Raw genomic sequence first — 22486 nt, forward strand, 5'->3', positions numbered from 1 at the left:
CACCATTGTCCCTGTTCCCAAAAGCTCCAAGGTAATCTGCCTAAATGACGACATCTCCCTGTGGCACTCACATCTTTAATATTGAAATGCTTTGAAAGGCTGGTCACGACACACACATCAACACCATCATCCCAGAAACCCTAAACCCACTCTCATTCACATACCGCCCCAACAAATCCACAGATGATGCAATCTCAATTGCACTTCACACTGCCCTCTCACCTGGACGAGAGGGAAAATGACTGTGAGAATGCTGGTCATAGTCTACAGCTCAGCGTTCAACACCATAGTGCCCTCCAAGCTCATCACCAAGCTAAGGACCCTGGGACTGAACCCCTCCCTCTGCAACTGGATCCTGGACTTCCTGACGGGCTGGCCCCAGGCGGTGAGGGTAGACAACAACACCTCCGCCCCTCAGGGGTGTGTGTCTAGTCCCCTCCTGTACTCCCTGTTCACCCACGACTGCATGGCCACACACAACTCCAACACCATCATCAAGTTTGCTGACGACAACGGTGGTAGAACTCATCTCTGACCGTGATGAGTCAGCCAACAGGGAGGAGGTCAGAGACCTGGCAGTGTGGTGCCAGGACAACAACCTCTCCCTCAACGTCAGTAAGAACAAGGAGTTGATTGTGGACTACAGGAGAAAGACGGGACATTACGCCCTCATCCACATCAAAAGGGCTGTTGTGAAGTGGGTCGAAAGGTTAAAGTTCCTTGGTGTCCCCATCACTAAGGACTTAACATAATCCACACACACTAGGGCAGTCGTGAAAATGGCACGGCAGTGCCTCTCCCCCACAGGAGCCCTCGGCTCCTCAAAAAACGTTCTACAGCTGCGAACATCGAGATCCTCTTGACTGGCTGCATCACCGCTTGGACGACTGTCCTGGGTCGAGAGTTTCAAGTTCCTTGGTGTCCACATCACCAACGAACTATCATGGTCCAAACACACTAATGGCAGAGCTAGAGTTGGTTTAAAGTTGGACCAGAGCTAGAGTTGGTTTATAGTTGGACCAGAACTAGAGTTGGTTTATAGTTGGACCAAAACTAGAGATGGTTTAAAGTTGGACCAGAACTAGAGATGGACCAGAACTAGAGATGGACCAGAACTAGAGTTGGACCAGAACTAGAGTTGGACCAGAACTAGAGTTGGTTTATAGTTGGACCAGAACTAGAGATGGACCAGAACTAGAGTTGGACCAAAACTAGAGTTGGACCAAAACTAGAGTTGGTTTAAAGTTGGACCAGAACTAGAGTTGGTTTATAGTTGGACCTGAACTAGAGATGAACCAGAATTAGAGTTGGTTTATAGTTGCACCAAAACTAGAGTTGGTTTATAGTTGCACCAGAACTAGAGTTGGTTTATAGTTGGACCAGAACTAGAGTTGGTTTATAGTTGGACCAGAACTAGAGTTGGACCAGAACTAGAGTTGGTTTATAGTTGGACCAGAACTAGAGTTGGTTTATAGTTGGACCAGAACTAGAGTTGGCTTATAGTTGGACCAGAACTAGAGATGGACCAGAACTAGAGATGGAGCAGAACTAGCTAGCTAACAACCAGAGGGGCACTAGAATAAAACAACAACAACATGTTGTAGTTAATAATAAATCCAACGTGAAATGTGAAAACTATAGTATCCTTAACTAGAATGAAATATCTCTCTTAATTTCTGAATCACCCTTGTAACATCCATAGGTTTGGGGGAAACAAACATCACCCTGAGTGTGTATACACCACCCACCGTGAGTTCGTTGATGCAAAGGGCGGAGACTGGGGCCCTGTGTCCTCTGAGCTGTGTGACGAAGGACAGTTTGTTGAGGTCCCAGATGATGCAGGTCCTGTCTCTAGAACCAGACACCAGGATGTGATACGCTGACGAGGCTGTCAGACAGGTTACTGTGTCTGTATGGCCCAGCAACGCCTGGCAGGAGAGAGGAGAGGGGAGGGACATACACACATGTTAAAACACGGGTTACTGACATGTTACATACAGGCACAGACACGCATTACACACAAGTTAAAGAGTGGCAGAGATACTATCTAATGGTGTCTGTGTGTTTGTTGGGAAGTAGTTGGATTTTACACTGCATTCGGACCCCTGTACTTTTCCCACATTTTGTTACGTTACAGCCTTATATTGAAATGTTTGACAACATTTCATTTCTTCAATCTACACACAATACCTCATGATGCCAAAACAGAAACAGGTTTTTAGAAATGTTTGCAAATGTATAAAAAACAAACATCACATTTACAAAAGTATTCAGACCCTTTACTCAGTATTGTGTTAAAGCATCTTTGACAGCGATTAGAGCGATTACAGCCTCGAGTCTTCTTGGATATGACGCTACAAGCTTGGTACACCTGTATTTGGGGAGTTTCTCCCATTCTTCTCTGCAGATCCTCTCAAGCTCTGTCAGGTTGGATGGGGAGCGTCGCTGCACAGCTATTTTCAGGTCTCTCCAGGGATGTTCGATCAGGTTCAAGTCCGGGCTCTGGCTGGGCCACTCAAGGACATTCAGAGACTTGTCCCGAAGACACTCCAGCATGATGCTGCCACCACCATGCTTCACCGTAGGGATGGCGCCAGGTTTCCTACAGACGTGACGCTTGGCATTCAGGCAAAATAGTTTAATCTTGGTTTCATCAGACCATAAAATCTTGTTTCTCATGGTCTGAGAGTCCTTTAGGTGCCTTTCGGCAAACTCCAAGCGGGCTGTCATGTTCATTTTACTGAGGAGTGGCTTCCATCTGGCCACTCTACCATAAAGGCCTGTTTGGTGGAGTGCTGCAGAGATGGAGGTCGCTGTGTTCTTTGGGGACCTTCAATGCTGCAGAAATGTTTTGGTACCCTTCCCAAGATCTGTGCCTCGACATAATCCTGTCTCGGAGCTCTACAGAGAATTCCTTCAATCTCATGGCTTGGTTTTTGCTCTGACATGCGCTATCAACTGTGGGATCTTACAAAAACAGGTGTGTGCCTTTCCAAATCATGTCCGATCAATTGAATTTACCACAGGTGGACTACAGTCAAGTTATAGAAACATCTCAAGGATGATCAATGGAAACAGGATGCACCTGGGCTCAATGTTGAGTCTCATAGCAAAGGGTTTGAATACTTATGTAAATAAGGTATCTGTTTTAAAAAAATATATAAACTTGTGAAAATGTCTAAAAAACTGTTTTTGCTTTGTCATTATGAGGCATGTGTGTAGATTGATGAAGAAAACGTTAGCTAAGCAGGGTTGGTCCTGGTCGGTCCCTGGATGGGAGACCAGATGCTGCTGGAAGTGGTGTTGGAGTCCCAGTAGGAGGCACTCTTTCCTCTGGTCTAAAACATTAATATCCCAATGCCCCAGGGCAGTGATTGGGGACATTGCCCTGTGTAGGGTGCCGTCTTTCAGATGGGACATTAAACGGGTGTCCTGACTCTCTGTGGACTCTAAAGATCCCATGGCACTTATCGTAAGAGTAGGGGTGTTAACCCCTGGTGTTCTGGCTAAATACCCAAACTGTCCCTCAAACCATCACGGTCACCTAATCATCCCCAGCTTCCAATTGGCTCCTTCATCCCCACTATTCCCCAGGTCGTTGCTGTAAATTAAAATGTGTTCTCCATCAACTTACCTGGTAAAATAAGATTGTCTGGATACCTGTTTGAGTGACTAGAGAGTCTGGTTACCTGTTTGAGTGACTAGAGAGTCTGGTTACCTATTTGAGTGACTAGAGAGTCTGGTTACCTGTTTGAGTGACTAGAGAGTCTGGTTACCTGTTTGAGTGACTAGAGAGTCTGGTTACCTGTTTGAGTGACTAGAGAGTCTGGTTACCTGAGTCTGGTTACCTATTTGAGAGTCTGGTTACCTGTTTGAGTGACTAGAGAGTCAGGTTACCTATTTGAGTGACTAGAGAGTCTGGTTACCTGTTTGAGTGACTAGAGAGTATGGTTACCTGTTTGAGTGTCTAGAGAGTCTGGTTACCTGAGAGTCTGGTTACCTGAGAGTCTGGTTACCTGTTTGAGTGACTAGAGAGTCAGGTTACACGTTTGAGTGACTAGAGAGTCTGGTTACCTGTTTGAGTGACTAGAGAGTCTGGTTACCTGTTTGAGTGACTAGAGAGTCTGGTTACCTGTTTGAGTGACTAGAGAGTCTGGTTACCTATTTGAGTGACTAGAGAGTCTGGTTACCTGTTTGAGTGACTAGAGAGTCTGGTTACCTGTTTGAGTGACTAGAGAGTCTGGTTACCTGAGTCTGGTTACCTATGTGAGAGTCTGGTTACCTGTTTGAGTGACTAGAGAGTCAGGTTACCTATTTGAGTGACTAGAGAGTCTGGTTACCTATTTGAGTGACTAGAGAGTCTGGTTACCTGTTTGAGTGACTAGAGAGTCTGGTTACCTGTTTGAGTGTCTAGAGAGTCTGGTTACCTGAGAGTCTGGTTACCTGAGAGTCTGGTTACCTGTTTGAGTGACTAGAGAGTCTGGTTACCTGTTTGAGTGACTAGAGAGTCTGGTTACCTATTTGAGTGACTAGAGAGTCTGGTTACCTATTTGAGTGACTAGAGAGTCTGATTACCTGTTTGAGTGACTAGAGAGTCTGGTTACCTGTTTGAGTGACTAGAGAGTCTGGTTACCTGTTTGAGTGACTAGAGAGTCTGGTTACCTGAGTCTGGTTACCTATGTGAGAGTCTGGTTACCTGTTTGAGTGACTAGAGAGTCAGGTTACCTATTTGAGTGACTAGAGAGTCTGGTTACCTATTTGAGTGACTAGAGAGTCTGGTTACCTGTTTGAGTGACTAGAGAGTCTGGTTACCTATTTGAATGACTAGAGAGTCTGGTTACCTGTTTGAGTGACTAGAGAGTCTGGTTACCTGTTTGAGTGTGAGGGTCTTGGCCCTCTCCTTGGATGTGCCCGTCTCCCAGACACAGATGGCAGTGCTGGTTCCCCCGGTGATGACCAGCTTGGGGTTGGGGCAGATGGCACACAGGATCTGACCCCACTCTGACAGACACTCATACACCACCACCGCCTAGAGGAAGAGAGAGGGGATTGGTTAGCCAGCGGGAAGGAGAGAGGGGATTGGTTAGCCAGGGGGAAGGAGAGAGGGGATTGGTCAGTCAGGGGAGAGGAGAGAGGGGATTGGTTAGCCAGCGGGAAGGAGAGAGGGGATTGGTCAGTCAGGGGGGAGGAGAGAGGGGATTGGTTAGCCAGCGGGAAGGAGAGAGGGGATTGGTTAGCCAGGGGGAAGGAGAGAGGGGATTGGTCAGTCAGGGGGGAGGAGAGAGGGGATTGGTTAGCCAGCGGGAAGGAGAGAGGGGATTGGTTAGCCAGGGGGAAGGAGAGAGGGGATTGGTCAGTCAGGGGGGAGGAGAGAGGGGATTGGTTAGCCAGGGGAAGGAGAGAGGGGATTGGTCAGTCAGGGGGGAGGAGAGAGGGGATTGGTTAGCCAGCGGGAAGGAGAGAGGGGATTGGTCAGTCAGGGGGGAGGAGAGAGGGGATTGGTTAGCCAGCGGAAAGGAGAGAGGGGATTGGTTAGTCAGGGGGAAGGAGAGGGGGGATTGGTTAGTCAGGGGGAATGAGAAAGGGGAGTGGTTAGTCAGGGGGAAGGAGAAAGGGGAGTGGTTAGTCAGGGGGAAGGAGAGAGGGGAGTGGTTAGTCAGGGGGAAGGAGGTTAGGGAAGGGCACTGCTGCCTTAACACCAGGGGGCACTGCTGCCTTAACACCAGGGGGCACTGCTGCCTTAACACCAGGGGGCACTGCTGCCTTAACACCAGGGGGCACTGCTGCCTTAACACCAGGGGGCACTGCTGCCTTAACACCAGGGGGCACTGCTGCCTTAACACCAGGGGGCACTGCTGCCCCACAGGATTTAGTCTGTAGTCAAGGTTAAGTATTTTCTCCATTCCTTGCATTCTCTCCTTGTCTCCTCGTCTCCTTCTCAACTGTATTGGAGGAGAAGGTCAAAGATTACTCTCCTCTGACCTTCTTCGCCGATGGGTTTTGAGGAGGAGGAGAGGAATCAAGGAAAGACGAACTGAGATAGAGCCATAAACATTGTCAAAACAACAACACAGAAATAGAATTGAGTTGTAGAATGAATTGCATGACTGCAACATGTCTTGATTAACATGCACGCTCACGCCTGCACTGGTCCGCACTGAGACCCAGAGACAGCAGACTGACCTTGTTAGTTAGAGAGATAGTTGGCCAGTCTGCAGCTGAGGTCAGCGAGTGTGTGCTTACCTTGTCGGACTCATAGTTGGCTAGTCTGCAGGAGAGATCAGCGTAACCCCAGGCAAAGGTCTTGTTCCAGACAGGAGGTTGGAGGACTTTATTCTGCTCCACAGCCAGAATGCCCTTCTCAGTACACACGATCTGGCCCACTGGCTCCTTCAGCTCTGAAACACACACACACTGTTACACACACCGTCACACACACACCGTCACACACACACCGTCACACACACACCGTCACACACACACCGTCACACACACACCGTCACACACACACACACACACACACACACACTGTTCCACACACTGTTCCACACACTGTTCCCAAACCTAATCAGTACACACTATCTGTCTGAAACCCTCTCCTCTCCTTCAATACTTTATTTGAATCCACAAATCACATTGCATTGCTCAATGAATAAAACATTCAAGCGGTCACATGGACCAATCATGGGGCCTAAAAGCACCTCTCCTTTCTAGTGCCAAGCTGCTCAGCCCAGCTGATACAGAACATTATTCTGCCAGCTGCTTTGTGTGTTTGTGTATATATATGTGTGTGTGTGTGTGTGTGTCTGTATATGTATATATATGTACAGTGGGGCAAAAAAGTATTTAGTCAGCCACCAATTGTGCAAGTTCTCCCACTTAAAAAGATGAGAGAGGCCTGTAATTTCCATCATAGGTACACTTCAACTATGGCAGACAAAATGAGAAACTGGTCACACCGCCCGGGCAACGAAGGAGTGGCTTCGTAAGAAGCATTTCAAGGTCCTGGAGTGGCCTAGCCAGTCTCCAGATCTCAACCCCATAGAAAATCTTTGGAGGGAGTTGAAAGTCTGTGTTGCCCAGCAACAGCCCCAAAACATCACTGCTCTAGAGGAGATCTGCATGGAGGAATGGGCCAAAATACCAGCAACAGTATGTGAAAACCTTGTGAAGACTTACAGAAAACGTTTGACCTCTGTCATTGCCAACAACGGGTATATAACAAAGTATTGAGATAAACTTTTGTTATTGACCAAATACTTATTTTCTACCATAATTTGCAAATAAATTCATTAAAAATCCTACAATGTGATTTTCTGGATTTTTTTTCTAATTTTGTCTGTCATAGTTGAAGTGTACCTATGATGAAAATTACAGGCCTCTCTCATCTTTTTAAGTGGGAGAACTTGCACAATTGGTGGATGACTAAATACTTTTTTGCCCCACTGTATATATATATGTGTGTATATGTATATATATATATATATATATATATATATATATATATATACACACACACACATATATACATATATACAGTGGGGCAAAAAAGTATTTAGTCATCCACCAATATACAGTGCCTTGCGAAAGTATTCGGCCCCCTTGAACTTTGCGACCTTTTGCCACATTTCAGGCTTCAAACATAAAGATATAAAACTGTATTTTTTTGTGAAGAATCAACAACAAGTGGGACACAATCATGAAGTGGAACGACATTTATTGGATATTTCAAACTTTTTTAACAAATCAAAAACTGAAAAATTGGGCGTGCAAAATTATTCAGCCCCTTTACTTTCAGTGCAGCAAACTCTCTCCAGAAGTTCAGTGAGGATCTCTGAATGATCCAATGTTGACCTAAATGACTAATGATGATAAATACAATCCACCTGTGTGTAATCAAGTCTCCGTATAAATGCACCTGCACTGTGATAGTCTCAGAGGTCCGTTAAAAGCGCAGAGAGCATCATGAAGAACAAGGAACACACCAGGCAGGTCCGAGATACTGTTGTGAAGAAGTTTAAAGCCGGATTTGGATACAAAAAGATTTCCCAAGCTTTAAACATCCCAAGGAGCACTGTGCAAGCGATAATATTGAAATGGAAGGAGTATCAGACCACTGCAAATCTACCAAGACCTGGCCGTCCCTCTAAACTTTCAGCTCATACAAGGAGAAGACTGATCAGAGATGCAGCCAAGAGGCCCATGATCACTCTGGATGAACTGCAGAGATCTACAGCTGAGGTGGGAGACTCTGTCCATAGGACAACAATCAGTCGTATATTGCACAAATCTGGCCTTTATGGAAGAGTGGCAAGAAGAAAGCCATTTCTTAAAGATATCCATAAAAAGTGTCATTTAAAGTTTGCCACAAGCCACCTGGGAGACACACCAAACATGTGGAAGAAGGTGCTCTGGTCAGATTAAACAAAAAATTGAACTTTTTGGCAACAATGCAAAACGTTATGTTTGGCGTAAAAGCAACACAGCTGAACACACCATCCCCACTGTCAAACATGGTGGTGGCAGCATCATGGTTTGGGCCTGCTTTTCTTCAGCAGGGACAGGGAAGATGGTTAAAATTGATGGGAAGATGGATGGAGCCAAATACAGGACCATTCTGGAAGAAAACCTGATGGAGTCTGCAAAAGACCTGAGACTGGGACGGAGATTTGTCTTCCAACAAGACAATGATCCAAAACATAAAGCAAAATCTACAATGGAATGGTTCAAAAATAAACATATCCAGGTGTTAGAATGGTCAAGTCAAAGTCCAGACCTGAATCCAATCGAGAATCTGTGGAAAGAACTGAAACTGCTGTTCACAAATGCTCTCCATCCAACCTCACTGAGCTCGAGCTGTTTTGCAAGGTGGAATGGGAAAAAAATTCAGTCTCTCGATGTGCAAAACTGATAGAGACATACCCCAAGCGACTTACAGCTGTAATCGCAGCAAAAGGTGGCACTACAAAGTATTAACTTAAGGGGGCTGAATAATTTTGCACGCCCAATTTTTCAGTTTTTGATTTGTTAAAAAAGTTTGAAATATCCAATAAATGTCGTTCCACTTCATGATTGTGTCCCACTTGTTGTTGATTCTTCACAAAAAAATACAGTTTTATATCTTTATGTTTGAAGCCTGAAATGTGGCAAAAGGTCGCAAAGTTCAAGGGGGCCGAATACTTTCGCAAGGCACTGTATATATATATATATATATATATGTGTGTGTGTGTGTGTGTGTGTGTTTGAGAGTGTGTGTGTGTGTGTGTGCGTGAGAGTGCATGCCTGTCCTACCTTTGACGGGGGCTAGCGAGGGTCTGAGGTTGTCCAGATGATGGAAGAAGATCTTGTCAGTGGTTGAGGAGAGAGAGACGGGCACGCCCCCCGCCATCTCCCCGTTAGACCTACTACGTACACGCTTCGGAGGGTGGGGCTTCTTAAACAACTGGGAAGAGACCGATAAAAACACGAGATCAGATTCATTAAATAAAAAATTTTAAAAACTCACTTCCTCTGTAGAATACATTCTCTGTGAAGCATCAGTACCAATCTGGTCGACCTCTAATCAATACCAATCGGTCAACCTCTAATCAGTACCAATCTGGTCGACCTCTAATCAGTACCAATCTGGTCGACCTCTAATCAGTACCAATCTGGTCGACCTCTAATCAGTACCAATCTGGTCGACCTCTAATCAATACCAATTGGTCAACCTCTAATCAGTAACAATCTGGTCAACCTCTAATCAATACCAATCTGGTCGACCTCTAATCAGTACCAATCGGTCGACCTCTAATCAGTACCAATCTGGTCGACCTCTAATCAGTACCAATCTGGTCGACCTCTAATCAGTACCAATCTGGTCGACCTCTAATCAGTACCAATCTGGTCGACCTCTAATCAGTACCAATCTGGTCGACCTCTAATCAGTACCAATCGGTCGACCTCTAATCAGTACCAATCTGGTCGACCTCTAATCAGTACCAATCTGGTCGACCTCTAATCAGTACCAATCTGGTCGACCTCTAATCAGTACCAATCTGGTCGACCTCTAATCAGTACCAATCTGGTCGACCTCTAATCAGTACCAATCTGGTCGACCTCTAATCAGTACCAATCTGGTCGACCTCTAATCAGTACCAATCTGGTCGACCTCTAATCAGTACCAATCTGGTCGACCTCTAATCAGTACCAATCTGGTCGACCTCTAATCAATACCAATCTGGTCGACTTCTAATCAGTACCAATCTGGTCGACCTCTAATCAGTACCAATCTGGTCGACCTCTAATCAATACCAATCTGGTCGACCTCTAATCAGTACCAATCTGGTCGACCTCTAATCAGTACCAATCTGGTCGACCTCTAATCAATACCAATCGGTCAACCTCTAATCAGTACCAATCTGGTCGACCTCTAATCAATACCAATTGGTCAACCTCTAATCAGTAACAATCTGGTCAACCTCTAATCAATACCAATCTGGTCGACCTCTAATCAGTACCAATCGGTCGACCTCTAATCAGTACCAATCTGGTCGACCTCTAATCAGTACCAATCTGGTCGACCTCTAATCAGTACCAATCTGGTCGACCTCTAATCAGTACCAATCTGGTCGACCTCTAATCAGTACCAATCGGTCGACCTCTAATCAGTACCAATCTGGTCGACCTCTAATCAGTACCAATCTGGTCGACCTCTAATCAGTACCAATCTGGTCGACCTCTAATCAGTACCAATCTGGTCGACCTCTAATCAGTACCAATCTGGTCGACCTCTAATCAGTACCAATCTGGTCGACCTCTAATCAGTACCAATCTGGTCGACCTCTAATCAGTACCAATCTGGTCGACCTCTAATCAGTACCAATCTGGTCGACCTCTAATCAGTACCAATCTGGTCGACTTCTAATCAGTACCAATCTGGTCGACCTCTAATCAGTACCAATCTGGTCGACCTCTAATCAGTACCAATCTGGTCGACCTCTAATCAATACCAATCTGGTCGACCTCTAATCAGTACCAATCTGGTCGACCTCTAATCAGTACCAATCTGGTCGACCTCTAATCAATACCAATCTGGTCGAACTCTAATCAGTACCAATCTGGTCGACCTCTAATCAGTACCAATCTGGTCGACCTCTAATCAGTACCAATCTGGTCGACCTCTAATCAGTACCAATCTGGTCGACCTCTAATCAATAACCACTGTAACGTCACAGAATACCGGTAGTGTCACAGAATACCGGTAACCACTGTAATGTCACAGAATACCGGTAACCACTGTACTGTCACAGAATACCGGTAACCACTGTAATGTCACAGAATACCGGTAACCACTGTACTGTCACAGAATACCGGTAACCACTGTACTGTCACAGAATACCGGTAACCACTGTAATGTCACAGAATACCGGTAACCACAGTAACGTCACAGAATACCGGTAACCACAGTAATGTCACAGAATACCGGTAACCACTGTATCGTCACAGAATACCGGTAACCACAGTAATGTCACAGAATACCGGTAACCACTGTAATGTCACAGAATACCGGTAACCACAGTAATGTCACAGAATACCGGTAACCACAGTAACGTCACAGAATACCGGTAACCACAGTAATGTCACAGAATACCGGTAACCACTGTAATGTCACAGAATACCGGTAACCACTGTATCGTCACAGAATACCGGTAACCACAGTAACGTCACAGAATACCGGTAACCACAGTAACGTCACAGAATACCGGTAACGTCACAGAATACCGGTAACCACTGTAATGTCACAGAATACCGGTAATGTCACAGAATACCGGTAACCACAGTAACGTCACAGAATACCGGTAACCACAGTAATGTCACAGAATACCGGTACTGTCACAGAATACCGGTAATGTCACAGAATACCGGTAACCACAGTAATGTCACAGAATACCGGTAACCACAGTAACGTCACAGAATACCGGTAACCACAGTAATGTCACAGAATACCGGTAACCACTGTAACGTCACAGAATACCGGTAACCACAGTAATGTCACAGAATACCGGTAACCACTGTAATGTCACAGAATACCGGTAACCACAGTAATGTCACAGAACACCGGTAACCACAGTAACGTCACAGAATACCGGTGACCACAGTAATGTCACAGAATACCGGTAACCACTGTAATGTCACAGAATACCGGTAATGTCACAGAATACCGGTAATGTCACAGAATACCGGTAATGTCACAGAATACCGGTAATGTCACAGAATATCGGTAATGTCACAGAATACCGGTAATGTCACAGAATACCGGTAACCACTGTAATGTCACAGAATACCGGTAACCACTGTACTGTCACAGAATACCGGTAACCACTGTACTGTCACAGAATACCGGTAACCACTGTACTGTCACAGAATACCGGTAACCACTGTACTGTCACAGAATACCGGTAACGTCACAGAATACCGGTAACCACTGTACTGTCACAGAATACCGGTAACCACTGTACTGTCACAGAATACCGGTAACCACTGTACTGTCACAGAATACCGGTAACGTCACAGAATACCGGTAAGCACAGTAATGTCACAGAATACCGGTAGTGTCACAGAATACCGGTAACCACTGTAATGTCACAGAATACCGGTAACCACTGTAATGTCACAGAATACCGGTAACCACTGTAATGTCACAGAATACCGGTAACCACAGTAATGTCACAGAATACCGGTAACCACTGTAACGTCACAGAATACCGGTAACCACAGTAATGTCACAGAATACCGGTAACCACTGTAACGTCACAGAATACCGGTAACCACTGTAATGTCACAGAATAACGGTAATGTCACAGAATACCGGTAACCACTGTAATGTCACAGAATACCGGTAACCACTGTAATGTCACAGAATACCGGTAACCACAGTAATGTCACAGAATACCGGTAACCACTAACGTCACAGAATACCGGTAACCACTGTAATGTCACAGAATAACGGTAACCACTGTAATGTCACAGAATACCGGTAACGTCACAGAATACCGGTAACCACTGTAATGTCACAGAATACCGGTAACCACTGTAATGTCACAGAATACCGGTAACCACAGTAATGTCACAGAATACCGGTAACCACTGTAACGTCACAGAATACCGGTAACCACAGTAATGTCACAGAATACCGGTAACCACTGTAATGTCACAGAATACCGGTAACCACTGTACTGTCACAGAATACCGGTAACCACTGTAATGTCACAGAATACCGGTAACCACTGTACTGTCACAGAATACCGGTAACCACTGTACTGTCACAGAATACCGGTAACCACTGTAATGTCACAGAATACCGGTAACCACAGTAACGTCACAGAATACCGGTAACCACAGTAATGTCACAGAATACCGGTAACCACTGTATCGTCACAGAATACCGGTAACCACAGTAATGTCACAGAATACCGGTAACCACTGTAATGTCACAGAATACCGGTAACCACAGTAATGTCACAGAATACCGGTAACCACAGTAACGTCACAGAATACCGGTAACCACAGTAATGTCACAGAATACCGGTAACCACTGTAATGTCACAGAATACCGGTAACCACTGTATCGTCACAGAATACCGGTAACCACAGTAACGTCACAGAATACCGGTAACCACAGTAACGTCACAGAATACCGGTAACGTCACAGAATACCGGTAACCACTGTAATGTCACAGAATACCGGTAATGTCACAGAATACCGGTAACCACAGTAACGTCACAGAATACCGGTAACCACAGTAATGTCACAGAATACCGGTACTGTCACAGAATACCGGTAATGTCACAGAATACCGGTAACCACAGTAATGTCACAGAATACCGGTAACCACAGTAACGTCACAGAATACCGGTAACCACAGTAATGTCACAGAATACCGGTAACCACTGTAACGTCACAGAATACCGGTAACCACAGTAATGTCACAGAATACCGGTAACCACTGTAATGTCACAGAATACCGGTAACCACAGTAATGTCACAGAACACCGGTAACCACAGTAACGTCACAGAATACCGGTAACCACAGTAATGTCACAGAATACCGGTAACCACTGTAATGTCACAGAATACCGGTAATGTCACAGAATACCGGTAATGTCACAGAATACCGGTAATGTCACAGAATACCGGTAATGTCACAGAATATCGGTAATGTCACAGAATACCGGTAATGTCACAGAATACCGGTAACCACTGTAATGTCACAGAATACCGGTAACCACTGTACTGTCACAGAATACCGGTAACCACTGTACTGTCACAGAATACCGGTAACCACTGTACTGTCACAGAATACCGGTAACCACTGTACTGTCACAGAATACCGGTAACGTCACAGAATACCGGTAACCACTGTACTGTCACAGAATACCGGTAACCACTGTACTGTCACAGAATACCGGTAACCACTGTACTGTCACAGAATACCGGTAACGTCACAGAATACCGGTAACCACTGTACTGTCACAGAATACCGGTAACCACTGTACTGTCACAGAATACCGGTAACGTCACAGAATACCGGTAAGCACAGTAATGTCACAGAATACCGGTAGTGTCACAGAATACCGGTAACCACTGTAATGTCACAGAATACCGGTAACCACTGTAATGTCACAGAATACCGGTAACCACTGTAATGTCACAGAATACCGGTAACCACAGTAATGTCACAGAATACCGGTAACCACTGTAACGTCACAGAATACCGGTAACCACAGTAATGTCACAGAATACCGGTAACCACTGTAACGTCACAGAATACCGGTAACCACTGTAATGTCACAGAATAACGGTAATGTCACAGAATACCGGTAACCACTGTAATGTCACAGAATACCGGTAACCACTGTAATGTCACAGAATACCGGTAACCACAGTAATGTCACAGAATACCGGTAACCACTAACGTCACAGAATACCGGTAACCACTGTAATGTCACAGAATAACGGTAACCACTGTAATGTCACAGAATACCGGTAACGTCACAGAATACCGGTAACCACTGTAATGTCACAGAATACCGGTAACCACTGTAATGTCACAGAATACCGGTAACCACAGTAATGTCACAGAATACCGGTAACCACTGTAACGTCACAGAATACCGGTAACCACAGTAATGTCACAGAATACCGGTAACCACTGTAACGTCACAGAATACCGGTAACCACTGTAATGTCACAGAATAACGGTAATGTCACAGAATACCGGTAACCACTGTAATGTCACAGAATACCGGTAACCACTGTAATGTCACAGAATACCGGTAACCACAGTAATGTCACAGAATACCGGTAACCACTAACGTCACAGAATACCGGTAACCACTGTAATGTCACAGAATAACGGTAACCACTGTAATGTCACAGAATACCGGTAACGTCACAGAATACCGGTAACCACTGTAATGTCACAGAATACCGGTAACCACTGTAATGTCACAGAATACCGGTAACCACAGTAACGTCACAGAATACCGGTAACCACTGTAACGTCACAGAATACCGGTAACCACTGTAATGTCACAGAATACCGGTAACCACTGTAATGTCACAGAATACCGGTAACCACAGTAACGTCACAGAATACCGGTAACCACAGTAACGTCACAGAATACCGGTAACCACAGTAACGTCACAGAATACCGGTAACCACAGTAACGTCACAGAATACCGGTAACCACAGTAACGTCACAGAATACCGGTAACCACTGTAATGTGACAGAATACCGGTAACCACAGTAATGTCACAGAATACTGGTAACCACTGTAATGTCACAGAATACCGGTAACCACTGTAATGTCACAGAATACCGGTAACCACAGTAACGTCACAGAATACCGGTAACCACAGTAACGTCACAGAATACCGGTAACCACTGTAATGTCACAGAATACCGGTAACCACTGTATTGTTACAGAATACCGGTAACCACAGTAACGTCACAGAATACCGGTAACCACAGTAACGTCACAGAATACCGGTAACGTCACAGAATACCGGTAACCACTGTAATGTCACAGAATACCGGTAATGTCACAGAATACCGGTAACCACAGTAACGTCACAGAATACCGGTAACCACAGTAATGTCACAGAATACCGGTACTGTCACAGAATACCGGTAATGTCACAGAATACCGGTAACCACAGTAAAGTCACAGAATACCGGTAACCACAGTAATGTCACAGAATACCGGTAACCACAGTAATGTCACAGAATACCGGTAACCACTGTAACGTCACAGAATACCGGTAACCACAGTAATGTCACAGAATACCGGTAACCACTGTAATGTCACAGAATACCGGTAACCACTGTAATGTCACAGAATACCGGTAACCACTGTACTGTCACAGAATACCGGTAACCACTGTACTGTCACAGAATACCGGTAACCACTGTACTGTCACAGAATACCGGTAACCACTGTACTGTCACAGAATACCGGTAACCACTGTACTGTCACAGAATACCGGTAACGTCACAGAATACCGGTAACCACTGTACTGTCACAGAATACCGGTAACCACTGTACTGTCACAGAATAGCGGTAACCACTGTACTGTCACAGAATACCGGTAACCACTGTACTGTCACAGAATACCGGTAACCACTGTACTGTCACAGAATACCGGTAACGTCACAGAATACCGGTAACCACTGTACTGTCACAGAATACCGGTAACCACTGTACTGTCACAGAATACCGGTAACGTCACAGAATACCGGTAACCACTGTACTGTCACAGAATACCGGTAACCACTGTAACGTCACAGAATACCGGTAGTGTCACAGAATACCGGTAACCACTGTAATGTCACAGAATACCGGTAACCACTGTAATGTCACAGAATACCGGTAACCACTGTAATGTCACAGAATACCGGTAACCACAGTAATGTCACAGAATACCGGTAACCACTGTAACGTCACAGAATACCGGTAGTGTCACAGAATACCGGTAACCACTGTAATGTCACAGAATACCGGTAACCACTGTAATGTCACAGAATACCGGTAACCACTGTAATGTCACAGAATACCGGTAACCACAGTAATGTCACAGAATACCGGTAACCACAGTAACGTCACAGAATACCGGTAACCACAGTAATGTCACAGAATACCGGTAACCACTGTAACGTCACAGAATACCGGTAACCACTGTAATGTCACAGAATACCGGTAACCACTGTAATGTCACAGAATAACGGTAATGTCACAGAATACCGGTAACCACTGTAATGTCACAGAATACCGGTAACCACTGTAATGTCACAGAATACCGGTAACCACAGTAATGTCACAGAATACCGGTAACCACTAACGTCACAGAATACCGGTAACCACTGTAATGTCACAGAATAACGGTAACCACTGTAATGTCACAGAATACCGGTAACGTCACAGAATACCGGTAACCACTGTAATGTCACAGAATACCGGTAACCACTGTAATGTCACAGAATACCGGTAACCACTGTAATGTCACAGAATACCGGTAACCACTGTAATGTCACAGAATACCGGTAATGTCACAGAATACCGGTAACGTCACAGAATACCGGTAACCACTGTAATGTCACAGAATACCGGTAACCACTGTAATGTCACAGAATACCGGTAACCACTGTAATGTCACAGAATACCGGTAACCACTGTAATGTCACAGAATACCGGTAATGTCACAGAATACCGGTAACGTCACAGAATACCGGTAACCACTGTAACGTCACAGAATACCGGTAACCACTGTAATGTCACAGAATACCGGTAACCACAGTAACGTCACAGAATACCGGTAACCACTGTAACGTCACAGAATACCGGTAACCACTGTAATGTCACAGAATACCGGTAACCACTGTAACGTCACAGAATACCGGTAACCACTGTAATGTCACAGAATACCGGTAATGTCACAGAATACCGGTAACGTCACAGAATACCGGTAATGTCACAGAATACCAGTAATGTCACAGAATACCAGTAATGTCACAGAATACCAGTAATGTCACAGAATACCGGTAATGTCACAGAATACCGGTAATGTCACAGAATACCGGTAACGTCACAGAATACCGGTAATGTCACAGAATACCGGTAATGTCACAGAATACCTACCGGTAACCACTGAAATGTCACAGAATACCGGTTCCACTGAAATGTCACAGAATACCGGTAACCCTCCCCAACCAGCCCTCACTCACCTGCTCTGTCCCCTACCACCCCTCACTCACCTGCTCTCTCCCCTACCAGCCCTCACTCACCTGCTCTGTCCCCTACCAGCCCTCACTCACCTGCTCTCTCCCCTACCAGCCCTCACTCACCTGCTCTGTCCCCTTCCACCCCTCACTCACCTGCTCTGTCCCCTTCCACCCCTCACTCACCTGCTCTGTCCCCTTCCACCCCTCACTCACCTGCTCTCTGTCCCCTCTTCATATCCCCTACCAGCCCTCACTCACCTGCTCTGTCCCCTTCCACCCCTCACTCACCTGCTCTGTCCCCTTCCACCCCTCACTCACCTGCTCTGTCCCCTTCCACCCCTCACTCACCTGCTCTGTTCCCTTCCACCCCTCACTCACCTGCTCTGTCCCCTTCCACCCCTCACTCACCTGCTCTGTCCCCTACCAGCCCTCACTCACCTGCTCTGTCCCCTACCACCCCTCACTCACCTGCTCTGTCCCCTTCCACCCCTCACTCACCTGCTCTGTCCCCTACCAGCCCTCACTCACCTGCTCTGTCCCCTCTTCACATCCCCTACCAGCCCTCACTCGCCTGCTCTGTCCCCTACCAGCCCTCACTCACCTGCTCTGTCCCCTACCACCCCTCACTCACCTGCTCTGTCCCCTTCCACCCCTCACTCACCTGCTCTGTCCCCTACCAGCCCTCACTCACCTGCTCTGTCCCCTACCACCCCTCACTCACCTGCTCTGTCCCCTACCACCCCTCACTCACCTGCTCTGTCCCCTACCAGCCCTCACTCACCTGCTCTGTCCCCTTCCACCCCTCACTCACCTGCTCTGTCCCCTACCAGCCCTCACTCACCTGCTCTGTCCCCTCTTCACATCCCCTACCACCCCTCACTCACCTGCTCTGTCCCCTACCACCCCTCACTCAACTGCTCTCTCCCCTACCAGCCCTCACTCCCCTGCTCTGTCCCCTACCAGCCCTCACTCACCTGCTCTGTATATTGTTATATGTTAATATGACACCTGTCTTATATTGGTATAGTGTTATATGTTAATATGATACCTGTTTGGGGATTTGTCCAAAGTTGTTGATGAACCCGATGGTGGCGGTCTCCTTGAGGGGGTCGTTGATGTTGTAGATGTCCACCTGGCCCTCGTAGAACAGGTGGTGGAACACATTGACCGCCTCCACAGCAGGAGGACCCTGCTGCTTGAAGCCAAAGATCAGGTCGATCCACTCATGGAGGTGGGACGATACGTAGTCACACTCCAGAGCCTAGAGACAGACACACAGCAGGTTGGGGCGCTAGCCTACATCGCCAGGCTTCCTCACGTTTGTTTGAGTAACGAACGAGACTTGGAGGGATGACATCGTCAGACTATGTTGGCGTATACTGTACAACACAGTTGTCTTACCTCCTGACACACCTATACAGTAGATTGGTACTCACCTGTCGGTGGACTCTGATGAACTCTCGGGGGTCTCCCTTGGCCCATGGAGGCAGAAGGACGTCTCCTAGTCGAATCCCATTCTGTTTGGCACCTGTTAAAACATTAACCACACATCAAGGCAACTCTTTTTTTTAAACAATTTTCTAAACGTGTTACTACTAAGTGTTAGCAAGATCTATTGTGAGAGAGAAGGAGACGGAGAGATAGAAAGAGACATACAGAAAGAGAAACAAAAAACAAAAGAGAGATAGCAGAGAACAGAGCTAGAGTCCTGATGTATCTAGGTCAGAGTTGAGAGAGAGAGATAGCAGAGAGCAGAGCTAGAGTCCTGATATATCTAGGTCAGTTGAGAGAGAGATGGCAGAGAACAGAGCTAGAGTCCTGATGTATCTAGGTCAGAGTTGAGAGAGAGATAGCAGAGAACAGAGCTAGAGTCCTGATGTATCTAGGTCAGAGTTGAGAGAGAGAGATAGCAGAGAGCAGAGCTAGAGTCCTGATGTATCTAGGTCAGAGTTGAGAGAGAGAGAGATAGCAGAGAACAGAGCCTGATGTCCTGATGTATCTAGGTCAGAGTTGAGAGAGAGATAGCAGAGAACCGAGCTAGAGTCCTGATGTATCTAGGTCAGAGTTGAGAGAGAGAGAGATAGCAGAGAACAGAGCCTGATGTCCTGATGTATCTAGGTCAGAGTTGAGAGAGAGATAGCAGAGAACCGAGCTAGAGTCCTGATGTACTAAGGTCAGAGTTGAGAGAGAGATAGCAGAGAACAGAGCTAGAGTCCTGATGTATCTAGGTCAGAGTTGAGAGAGAGATAGCAGAGAACAGAGCTAGAGTCCTGATGTACTAAGGTCAGAGTTGAGAGAGAGATAGCAGAGAACAGAGCTAGAGTCCTGATGTATCTAGGTCAGAGTTGAGAGAGAGATAGCAGAGAACAGAGCTAGAGTCCTGATGTACTAAGGTCAGAGTTGAGAGAGAGATAGCAGAGAACAGAGCTAGAGTCCTGATGTATCTAGGTCAGAGTTAAGAGATAGCAGAGAACAGAGCTAGAGTCCTGATGTATCTAGGTCAGAGTTGAGAGAGAGAGATAGCAGAGAACAGAGCTAGAGTCCTGATGTACTAAGGTCAGAGTTGAGAGAGAGATAGCAGAGAACAGAGCTAGAGTCCTGATGTACTAAGATCAGAGTTGAGAGAGAGATAGCAGAGAACAGAGCTAGAGTCCTGATGTACTAAGGTCAGAGTTGAGAGAGAGATAGCAGAGAACAGGGCTAGAGTCCTGATGTACTAAGGTCAGAGTTGAGAGAGAGATAGCAGAGAACAGAGCTAGAATCCTGATGTACTAAGGTCAGAGTTGAGAGAGAGATAGCAGAGAACAGAGCTAGAGTCCTGATGTACTAAGGTCAGAGTTGAGAGAGAGATAGCAGAGAACAGAGCTAGAGTCCTGATGTACTAAGATCAGAGTTGAGAGAGAGATAGCAGCGAACAGAGCTAGAGTCCTGATGTACTAAGGTCAGAGTTGAGAGAGAGATAGCAGAGAACAGGGCTAGAGTCCTGATGTACTAAGGTCAGAGTTGAGAGAGAGATAGCAGAGAACAGAGCTAGAATCCTGATGTACTAAGGTCAGAGTTGAGAGAGAGATAGCAGAGAACAGAGCTAGAGTCCTGATGTACTAAGGTCAGAGTTGAGAGAGAGATAGCAGAGAACAGAGCTAGAGTCCTGATGTACTAAGGTCAGAGTTGAGAGAGAGATATCAGAGAACAGAGCTAGAGTCCTGATGTACTAAGGTCAGAGTTGAGAGAGAGATAGCAGAGAACAGAGCTAGAGTCCTGATGTACTAAGGTCAGAGTTGAGAGAGAGATAGCAGAGAACAGAGCTAGAGTCCTGATGTACTAAGGTCAGAGTTGAGAGAGAGATAGCAGAGAACAGAGCTAGAGTCCTGATGTACTAAGGTCAGAGTTGAGAGATAACAAAGAACAGAGCTAGAGTCCTGATGTATCTAGGTCAGAGTTGAGAGAGAGGAGACAGACTGACTGACTTACAGTGCAAAGTATTCCGGCTCCTTGACATTTTCCACATTTTGTTACTTTACAGCCTTATTCTAAAATGGATTAAATACATGTTTTCATCAATCTACACAGAATACCCCATAATGACAAAGCGAAAACAGCTTGCAAGTTTCCCCCCTTTTTCCTCCAAACATAACGATGGTCATTATGGCCAAACAGTTCTATTTTTGTTTCCTCAGACCAGAGGCCATTTCTCCAAAAAGTACGATATTTGTCCCCATGTACAGTTGTAAACCGTAGTCTGGCTTTTTTAGGGTGATTTTGGAGCCGTGGCTTCTTCCTTGCTGAACGGCCTTTCAGGTTATGTCGATATAGGACTCGTTTTACTGTGGATATAGATACTTTTGTACCAGTTTCCTCCAGCATCTTCACAAGGTCTTTCGATGTTGTTCTGGGATTGAATTGCACTTTTCACATCAAAGTACATTCATCTCTAGGAGACAGAACGCGTCTCCTTCCTGAGCGGTATGACGGCTGCGTGGTCCCATGGTGTTTATACTTGCATACTATTGTTTGTACAGATGAATGTGGTACCTTCAGGCGTTTGGAAATTGCTTAACCAGACTTGTGGAGGTCTACAATTCTTTTTCTGAGGTCTTGGCTGATTTCTTTTGAATTTCCCATGACGTCTAGCAGAGGCACTGAGTTTGAAGATAGGCCTTGAAATACACCCACAGGTACACCTCCAATTGACTCAAATTATGTCAATTAGCCTATCAAAAGC

The 22486-nt window shown here is 45.9% G+C and overlaps 1 protein-coding gene across 1 annotated transcript in view; it reads right to left on the reverse strand.

The window, feature by feature from the left end:
• Positions 1 to 22486, reverse strand: part of LOC139389360 (WD repeat and FYVE domain containing 3) — a 234931-nt gene that overhangs the window by 11144 nt on the left and 201301 nt on the right. Inside the window, exons 58-63 of the mRNA XM_071136061.1 lie at positions 19701 to 19792; positions 19313 to 19525; positions 9292 to 9442; positions 6244 to 6398; positions 4871 to 5029; positions 1749 to 1928 (exon numbers count right to left, since the gene is read on the reverse strand). Of these exons, the coding sequence (XP_070992162.1) occupies positions 1749 to 1928; positions 4871 to 5029; positions 6244 to 6398; positions 9292 to 9442; positions 19313 to 19525; positions 19701 to 19792 (950 nt within the window). The remainder of the gene's footprint in view (positions 1 to 1748; positions 1929 to 4870; positions 5030 to 6243; positions 6399 to 9291; positions 9443 to 19312; positions 19526 to 19700; positions 19793 to 22486) is intronic.

The sequence above is a fragment of the Oncorhynchus clarkii genome, chromosome 30 (genome assembly GCF_045791955.1).
Source record: "Oncorhynchus clarkii lewisi isolate Uvic-CL-2024 chromosome 30, UVic_Ocla_1.0, whole genome shotgun sequence".
Lineage (NCBI taxonomy): Eukaryota > Metazoa > Chordata > Actinopteri > Salmoniformes > Salmonidae > Oncorhynchus > Oncorhynchus clarkii.